The sequence below is a fragment of the Molothrus ater genome, chromosome 6 (genome assembly GCF_012460135.2).
Source record: "Molothrus ater isolate BHLD 08-10-18 breed brown headed cowbird chromosome 6, BPBGC_Mater_1.1, whole genome shotgun sequence".
NCBI classification, from domain to species: Eukaryota; Metazoa; Chordata; class Aves; order Passeriformes; family Icteridae; genus Molothrus; species Molothrus ater.
In genome coordinates, this window is record NC_050483.2 from 39,205,747 (window position 1) to 39,215,165 (window position 9,419).

The following is a 9,419-nucleotide window of genomic DNA, read 5'->3' on the forward strand; positions in this document are numbered from 1 at the left end:
CGCAGGCAGCCAATCAGACGCGAGACCGGCGGCGCGCACAGCCGTTGTCATGGCTCCGCTCGCCACTTCCGCCGCCGTCAGTTCCGCGGCGATGGCGGCGCTGCGCGGGCGGGCGCTGCTGGCCCCGCTCGGAGCGCGGCTCAGCGCCGGGCCCCGCGCTCCGCTCCGCTCTGCCGCCTCCAACCCGCCGCTCTACGATGTGGTGGTGTCGGGCGGGGGCATGGTCGGGAGCGCCATGGCCGCCGTGCTGGGTAAGGCTGTGACCCACTCTCCCGCAGGGTGAGGTAACCGTGTATAGGATCTCAGTGTCCGGGGCCTGCTGAGGGATCCTTGATCCTGCTCTAAAGTTCACCTGAGGCTGTTTGGTGAGCCGGTCAGTGATGAGCCAAGCCATATCTCTGTGTGTGCACAGTGTTAATGGGGCCGTTAACAGGAGTTTTATAGACTGTAGTGTTTCTGTCAAATATGCTCATCCTTAAATAGCTGATGGATAATGTCACCCTTAGCTAAAATGCTTTTCTGATTATAGAATCACAGAATGGGTTGGAAGGGACCTTAAATATCACCTAGTTCCAACTCCCTGCTGTGTGCAGGGACACCTTCCATAGATCAGGTTACTCCGAGCCACATCCAGCCTGGCCTCAAACACCTCCAGGGTTGGGACATTTACAGCTTCTCTGACATTTACAGCTTCTCTGAGCAACCTGTTCCTGTGTCTCGCCATCCTCACAGCAAAGAACTTCTCCTAATATCTAATCTAAGTCTACTCTCTTTCACTTTGAATCCATTTCCCCTTGTTCTGTCACTACATGATCTTGTAAAAGTCCCTTTTTGTCTTTCTTGTGGGCTCCCTTCAGGTACTGTAAGGCCACAATTCAGTCACCCCATAGCCATCTCTTTTCCAGGCTGAATAAACCCAATTCGCCCAGTCTTTCCTTGTAGGAGAGGTGCTCCATTGCTCTAATCATTATTATCTGATCCCAAGTTTCATTCTCTAACCCAGTATTTTAAACACTGGAATACCAAGTTAAAATGGATTTCTGCTTGCTTTGTGTCATTAGAGATCCTGAGAGTAGTGGGTGCTCCTTTATTTACAACATGGATTCAGAAGGGTGCAGTAGTGACAGAAACCTGAAAAAAATAGTGCCCAGAAGATCAAAGATGCTGAGCAATAATAAGTGCTTTGCAAGTGTAAGGGCTTACCTTGCAAGCTTAAGTTCTGCTTGTATTGTTAAACAAGGGCCCAGTGGATTTGAGATGGCATAAGGATCTCCTCCAGGGGTGGTACCTAAGGCTGACAAGCAGGTTTGGGACCTCTCAGGAGATGAGGTTATTACTGTGCATAATCTAGAGATTATGCCTAGGACACTGCTGTCTCTAGGGCTGCTGTAGTAGTAAACTCTAGATGATGAAGGACACCACTTCTGTCCTCCGTGCCTTCTGCATCTGTCGTGGTTGGGATGCTGCAGGTGTGGCCAGCTCAGCTGCAGGGTTTTTTCCACTTTACTTGAGTCTTCTTTTTCTTTTCAGTTCTCTTTATGTGGAAGTTTAAAGTCTAAACTGCCTGTGCTATTCCATTGTCATAATGAGAGGACAGGGAAAATATTAATGTAATTGCTACATATCACAGAAGTTTTATTTTGATCTCTTCTTCTATAAGGAGAATTTATGTTTAAGCTCTGGAAAACGTGTTCTGGAGTAAACATGGAGTAAATATTGCAGATTTCACTTGATAATACTCCAGTAATAAATTTTCATTTAAAAATGACACAAATTTGTACAAAAATGTAAGCTTTATGTAGAAGGGAAATATCTAATCCTTGCTTTAGCTGCAAAAGAGTTGTCCATCTCAGTAACAGGACTGTAGTCATAAAGCTTTAACATACAAAAGTTTACCTGCCTGGTCAAAATCTGTACTGTCTACGTAGTTCTTTATTAAGTGTTGCATCTACTGTGTCTTATTACAAAAACTCAGGTGTTTTGTTTTTGAGATTTTTGGCAGGAGCATTGTAACAAAACATGTATTTGCTTATTTTAGGGCATGACATCCACTTCCATGATAAAAAGATTGCTTTGCTGGAGGCTGGTCCTAGGAAAGAATATGATCACATGCCAGACAGTTACAGCAACAGGGTCAGTTCCATCTCCCCAGGATCAGCAACCCTCCTAAGCAGTAAGTATGATTTTGTTGTTTGCATTTTTAACATTTATATTTGAGCTGGTTTTGTTGAAACAAAAACCCTTTTGACTATGTGTTGCCTTCAACCTAACATCATTAGCTTTATTTGCCTTTGTCTCTACATGCTGAGTTGTGGTTTTTAAATCCAAATTCTCTTGATAACAAGGATCTGTGTTCTGGTATCTTGGTCTGATTTGTTATCATATAAATATTTGTGACTTTAGGCAGTGAAAGGTTGTAAGGTGCTCTCTACAGCACCTGGAATGTTCTGTTCACATAAGAAGCTTAATGCTTTGTAGTCTGGTAACTCAGTCCTCAATTAATGAGGATTAATTGTCATTTCAAAGAGATATTTGAGCCTTGATTCCTTTTGGAGAAAGAAATGTTCTTTACAATAATGGCTGTGCATTTCTACATCTGTTTTATTACCTAGTGATGGAACAGTGAGAGCTGTCTGTTAGGTCAGAGGCTCATGGTGAGCTCTTGTTTCTTTCCTGCTGGCTTGTCTTAACAGTAAAACAATGTGATTCTGGAGCTGTGATAGCACCGAGGCAGACCTGGCACTGTCTAGCCAAGCCTGAGCATAGTCAGGGAAGAGTGGAGGAGACTGTGGAGTGAGCTTCAGTTTAGTTTTGGTTTCAGTGTCCCATGTGAACCTGTATCTCTGTGTATTTCTGTCCTTTTTCTGTTTCAGGTTGTGGTGCCTGGGATCATGTCTGCAGCCTGAGACTCAAGCCCTTCCGGCGAATGCAGGTGCCTTAGGGCTGCAGATACACCTTGTGTCTGTCTACTCTGAATTCTCAAAAGTACTTGCATCAATGACACAAAGGTTTTTATTTCTATGGTAAAGGGCAGGTCATACTTATGTTCATTTCTGTCTCTTTTCTGTGGGTAGCAGTCTGCTCAGAAATACCTGTCCTCAGGGCCTTGATGTTACAGGCTGAAAAGTGGATTCCTAGTGGCAGCTGTAGATAGTGAGGCTTGGGTATTAGCCAGGAAATAAAGGTAAAGGGTGTATTGGTTTGGCTGGGATAGAGTTTCTTCTCTTAATGGTGGCTTGTATGGGACGGTGTTTCAGATTTGTGTTGAAAACTGTTGATAAACAGTTAGGGATGTTTTAGCTGTTGCTGAGCAGCACTTACACAGTGCCAAGGCTTTCTCACACTGTCTTGCCAGTGAGCAGGCTGGGAGTGCACAAGAAGCTGGGAGGGTACACAGGCTGGACATATGACCCTGGCTGATAATCCATACATACCATATGGTGTCATGCTCAGCAATAAAAGCAGAGGAAAAGAAGAAAGAAAGATAGGAAGTTTGGAGGGATGGTGTTTGTCTTCCCAAGTAACTATTATGCTTGATGGGTCCCTGCTCTCCTGGAGATGGCTAAACACCTGCTTGTCCTTGGGAAGCAGTGAATTAATTCCTTGGATTGCTTTGCTTGAACATGTGGCTTTTGTTTTTTCTATTAAACTGCATTTACCTCAAGCTATGAGTTTTGTACTTTCATCCTTTCAGTTTTCTTCCCCATCTCAGTGCAGGGGAGAAAGGAAGCAGCTGTGTGGGGCTGAGCTGCCTGCTGGGGTTAACCTACAGCAAGGCTGTAGCATAGCTTCCTATGTCAATTATGTAACAGAAAAGTAGGGATGAAAAACTTGACTTGGAATTACTTTTTGAGCTTAAGCTAAATCATTTAATGAAATTAGTTATGTGGTGCACTTTAGTAGCTGGGAATCAACAGTAATCCAGGATGTTTTGTCTAGTTCTATATTTCTAGATTACCATGTCTTTTTGCTGTTAAGTCCCTGAAATGGACTTCTTTATCACATAGCTTCATGTAATGTATTTTTTCTTCATAGGTGTGGGATGCTTGTTCAGAAGCCATGATCGTTTTTGAGAAAGATGACTTAGATGACATGGGTTACATAGTGGAGAATGATGTCATTATGTCTGCTCTCACAAAACAGTTAGATGCAGTAGCAGGTAGAGAACAACTTCTCAAATGTTTTATTTCCTGCAGATAGCTTTCAGTTACTTGCCTTCTATTGTGTGCTAAGTATTGAGAGGGAGAAATTTGTCTAACAAGTCATTCTTGAGAAATGGGCACCTTCTGGAATTGGGAAGGAGGGAGAAATTTGACTTCCAAAGGCTACAGAACAGGAAAGCACTTGGATATGTAGTTCTCCAGAATACTTCAAAATTGGACTTAATTAAAAAATCTGTACCTCCTTGTCCAGAGCAGGCCTTACAGTGACAAGGGATTGTCCATATCTGGTTTTTTGGGGTGCCTTGAGAATTGTAGAGTGAACTCCTAGGGTGCTGTTAAGACACCTGCATGGCCATGGCTGTTGTAGCGATGTTTCCTTTTCCTTGTCCATGTTGTGCTGTGACCATGGTACTCTGTGTTCCCATCAGACCGGGTGGAGGTCTTCTACAGGAGCAAAGCAGTTGGGTACACCTGGCCCCTTCCTTCCCATGGCTGTGACACAAGCCCTTGGGTCCAAGTTGAGTTAGCTGATGGACGCAGACTTCAGACCAAGCTGCTGGTAACTAAGCTCTTTATTTCTGTTGATAAGGCATCATCTCTAACCCAAGTCCTTTCCACTGGTTTGGTTCCAATTCCATGTGTGCCACTCCACCCATGTGGAGTGCTAGAGTGACATGAGTGGCTAGCCCTGTCTATGAGGGTGTGGGACACTGGGCATGGCCTTCTTTCCGCCTGCTGCAAGGAGATGCTGCTGAATTTGAGAAGAGCAGAAGGGGCCACCTCTTCTGGTTTTGGGGGGATTTTTTTTTTTTCTGAATAAGCAGACAATAAACAGATGCAGTCTGAGGTTTTTAGAGTGAAATACTAGCTCCTAATGTTTCTAGGAGCTGCTGAAGAAGTTGCTGTGCATCTCTTTGTTTTACAGATTGGTGCAGATGGTCATAATTCTATGGTCCGGAAGGAAGCTGAAATTAAGAACATTGAACATCAGTATGACCAGTCAGCTGTGGTGGCAACTCTCCATTTATCTGAGGTAAAATTCTGCTAAACTAACTCTTCCATAAGCAGTAGAACCTAAGAGGGTGATCTGGCTTGCTGCCCACTTGCTTCTTTCCACTATAGGCCACAGACAACAATGTAGCATGGCAGCGGTTCCTTCCCACAGGGCCAATTGCGCTTCTTCCGGTAAGGCGTTAGTATTTTTTTAAATGTTTTTAAAAATTTTTGTAGTCTAGTAACTTTATTTGTGTCTATGCCTTTCTGTGTTGGTTCTGTCTCTTAAGAATTTGCACATCTGCCCTTCACTTTTCATTTATTGCGTTTTCCCCTCCTGCCGTTTTATTCTATCCTTGGCGTTTCCCACTTGTAACAAGTTGGGCAGGAACTGTAATTTTCAGAGGGACTGACAGTGTGAGGCAGGGCAGTGGAGAAGTCTTTGCACTGAATGTTTATTTTTGTTTCTTTTTCTCTTAATATTTACCCTTTACATTCTCTTAAACTAGCTGTCTGACACTGCCAGCTCTCTGGTCTGGTCTACATCTCATGACCATGCATCGGAACTTCTTGCCATGGATGAGGAAAGCTTTGTGGATAGCATCAACTCTGCCTTTGTGAGTATCAGCCTCATGGCAGGGAAGAGGCTTTAAGAAATAGAACAGAATTCTGTAGCTAAACAACAGTAATGGGAGAGGTGCATTCTGAAGTTCCTTCCTCTGGCAAGAATGATATTAAAGAGGCACTTAGCAAAGAAAAGATGACCCCTTGGGACTGAATTAGGTTAGTTTTGAAAGTCACAGAAGTTAACTTAAATTTCCAAAAGGTAGGAAGAGTAGGCTCATCCTAGTTGGAAATTTGTATGTCCTAAAATGGTGAAGTTAGTTTTTTCTACTGTATAGTTTTGTCCAAGTGGTTAAAATTTAGTATTGGAACTCAGATTTTTTTTTCAGCTGTGTTCTTTTATGGGTCTAGTTTGGGTCAGCTTCCAAAGATTTGTTTGTCTGTTTCAGTGGAGCAACATAAACCACTCTGACTTCATTGACACTGCTGGGGCCATGTTTCGTTCTGCCATTTCGCTGCTGAAGCCCTCAGGGACTGCAGTCCGTCAGCTGCCCCCAAGTGTTGCTGAGGTGGATGCAGAGAGCAGAGCCATGTTCCCCCTGGGACTGGGCCATGCCACAGAGTACGTCCGGCCCCGCGTGGCTCTCATCGGGTAAGGTGCTCAGTGCCGCCCTTGGGTGGGCGGGTGGCACGTGGTTAGAAATGACCTGAGGACAGCAGGCTCCCGCCAACAAATAGATGTTAGAAATGATACATTGTTCCAGTCCGACTTTACCCAGATCCGGTTTGTTCTGTGTGCCCTCCTGTCCTTTTGTATGAGTAGCTTTCTGTCCATTATCTCTGCTGTCTGTGTAAATTGAAAGATAATTATTTCCCTTTCCTGGTTTGTACAGTCTAGTGAAACAATCCAGTATCTCATGCTGGATCTGTACTTCTCCTTACATTATACCAGCCATTCTGAGCACCACTTTGAGTTTTTAACTCACCTTTTTTGAACACAAATGACAAAAATTACTCCATGTGGGATGTCAGAGACTTTTATATGGTGGCCTATTCAAACAGGAAAATACCTCATTTCTTATATTCTAAGGTCACTTGTATACTTTCTTCTCTGCCCCAGCTGCAGTATGGTGGTAACTTTCAGTAATTCTTGGATGCTGTGCAAAACTTTTGTGTAGTGCACTTTTCATCTTACCAACCTATGAACCACTCTATGCTTGGGAGCACGCTGTGCTCTATAGCTTGGTAAAGCACATGATCTTGCATTTCATATCAAAACTTAATCTAATTTCTTTTACTTTGTGACTCCCACAGCAATGTTTGTCTTTGAGCTTTACAGATAAGTCTGTTCATAGAAGAGCCTGATTTTGTTTCTATTCAATGATAATCCCACCACTCCTTTATACTCACTTTATCTGTCCACTTTGTGTTTGTGCAATGTGCCATTGACAGAGCTCCTGTTGTGCTGAGGTCACTTACAAAAACATAAAGGCCTGTTCCACATGTAACTGAGAGGACTTTGGCTAGTCACCTCTTTATAATTTTTCCTTTCAGACGTGCTTTTTGTTACCTCCCCTATGTCTTGCTTCTTACAACTGGAGAGGCAGTCAGGTAGTTCAGCATAGCATGCAAGGAGGTACTGGATAAAGCACATATGCTGCTCTAAGGTGGTTCATTGCAAAGAGGTGAGGAGTGCTACACTGATCCCTTCTGGGGTTTGTCAGCCACTGTGGCTTTCTTCAAGAAGGGAAATAAATTTCTGTCTTCTCTTGCTCCAGGGATGCAGCACACAGAGTACACCCACTTGCAGGACAAGGAGTGAACCTGGGCTTTGGTGATATTGCATGTTTAGCTCATCACCTCAGTGCAGCAGCCTTCAACGGGAGCGATCTGGGTAAGGCTCCAAGCCAGCATTGGGGCAGTAAAGGATTAGTCTCCCAGGTCTTTGCTGCAGTACCTCTGGTTAGCATTCTGCTGTCCTGTGTTTGAAAGCTTTGTTGAAGTGAAGCAGTTCATGATTCTTGGATGCAGTTTCCATCCCATGAATCTTAAAGCTGCTTTAAAAAAAAAAAAGCTCTGCAGGATGGCAGTTAGAGATGTGGTGAGATGAAGAGCACTAGCTGGTGGAAAGAGGTCTTTATTGAGATGAACCATTTCTGTTCTCTTTCAGTTCCCAGAGGAAACTGCTCTATAGATAAGATGCACAATTGTTTGTGGCACATCAAGGGTAATAGAAACATTCAATTATCTCTTCCAGGCTCCTTAAAACACCTCCTCAAGTTTGAAACAGAACGTCAGAGGCATAATGTCTCCTTGTTAGCTGCTACTGATGTGCTAAAAAGGCTGTACTCTACCACACTGGCTCCTCTGGTGTTGCTGAGGACATGGGGATTGCAAGCAACAAATGCCCTGCCTCCTGTCAAAGTAAGGATCTCACTTCAGTGAGGGCTCTAGGAGTTGTCCAAAACTATTCATGAAATATGCACAAGATGTAAAGATCTTTGTTTGTTTAAAATGAAACATTTTTGTTGGAAAATATTATTTTAAACTGGGGGGTTTGTGTCCTGAATGGGCCTGAGGAGTTCCTAAACAACTGATGACTCAGTAGAGACTTTTTTTTTTCCCCCCTCCAGCACAAGGGATATAAAAGATCTAAGTGTCTTATATTCTGTATCAGTAATTAGGAGTTAGAGGTCATCAGAAATCTTTGGCTTTATTTTGCTATGGAATTAGTGTCAAACCTTGAATTGTATTCTAGCAATGCACAGAGAAAACAGGCCTGTGAAGACACATCTTCACTAAGAGATTGGGTGACTTCCCAGATGCAGTGTGCAGCCTACACTTAACTGTTTCTGTGCTGTTTTGCCTTGTGAATTGTTCCCTCATGGCAGAAGTTCAAGTTTCTAAAATGGAAATTACCTGAGGAAGGCTGTGGCGAGGAGTTTCTGTCTTAGACCCTCTGTTTGCAGCCCATCTGCCTGAACTTCTCACCCTCTTGACCTAGTTGCTGGATTTTTGTGAGGTTCCTTAAGCCCTCTGCTCTCAAAGCTCCCTAAGCACCAGCAAATTAGGTTCTCATCTTTGGATTTCAATTTTTACTTCATTTATTCTCCATCTTTATATTAAACACAGGTGCCCTGTTTCCTTTGTGTCATGGTCACAGCTGAGACACTTCCTCAACTAAGAATCAGTACATTCCTAAGGCAGAGCAGCTGCCACAGGTCCACTGTCTTCATTAAGGAAGACTATGCTGCTGCTTCAGTGCTCACAAGTTTCTTTTCTCTTTCTCTGTTTAAAAGAAAAAAACAATTGAAGATGTCTTTTTCTGAGCACAGAACCCAGTTTTGTACTACTTGGGAAGGACAGGAATGCTACAATTTTGTTCATTTTCTAGGACAGGGATAGGTTCTCTGTGTGTGGCTAGAAAGACTGGCCAAGAACTGTTGTTCATTTATATGAATGGGAACGTGCCTAAAGGTTCTTTCTAAAACACATGCTTATGAATTACTTCTCTTTTTCTTTTAGGAGCAAATCATGGCTTTTGCCAGCAAGTGATCTGTTGTCAGTCTGCCTGTCAGTCAGCAGCTTGCCTATGAATGCCTTGCCCTTAAAAGGACTGTGACTTACTTGAATCTTTGAACTTTTATTTTAATTTACAATAAAACTGAGGGATTGAGCTGTGTATTACACCATCCACTG

The 9,419-nt window shown here is 43.3% G+C and overlaps 1 protein-coding gene across 1 annotated transcript; it reads left to right on the forward strand.

The window, feature by feature from the left end:
* The first annotated feature begins 91 nt into the window (after positions 1 to 91).
* Positions 92 to 9,402, forward strand: COQ6 (coenzyme Q6, monooxygenase). The gene is made up of 12 exons (XM_036383278.2): positions 92 to 251; positions 2,039 to 2,173; positions 2,874 to 2,932; positions 4,036 to 4,159; positions 4,592 to 4,722; positions 5,089 to 5,196; positions 5,286 to 5,348; positions 5,666 to 5,773; positions 6,170 to 6,372; positions 7,499 to 7,614; positions 7,978 to 8,144; positions 9,246 to 9,402. Exons 1-12 carry the CDS (start codon positions 92 to 94, stop codon positions 9,273 to 9,275), a joined length of 1,404 nt encoding a protein of 467 aa, XP_036239171.1. The 3' UTR covers positions 9,276 to 9,402.
* Positions 9,403 to 9,419: the final 17 nt, after the last annotated feature.

Coding starts and splice junctions, on each gene's coding strand:
- COQ6 (XM_036383278.2), top strand. CDS start 92: ATGGCGGCGCTGCGCGGGCGGGCGCTGCTGGCCCCGCTCGGAGCGCGG. Junction 4,160..4,591: donor ACAGTTAGATGCAGTAGCAG/GTAGAGAACAAC, acceptor TGTTCCCATCAG/ACCGGGTGGAGGTCTTCTAC. Junction 8,145..9,245: donor ATGCCCTGCCTCCTGTCAAA/GTAAGGATCTCA, acceptor TTTTTCTTTTAG/GAGCAAATCATGGCTTTTGC.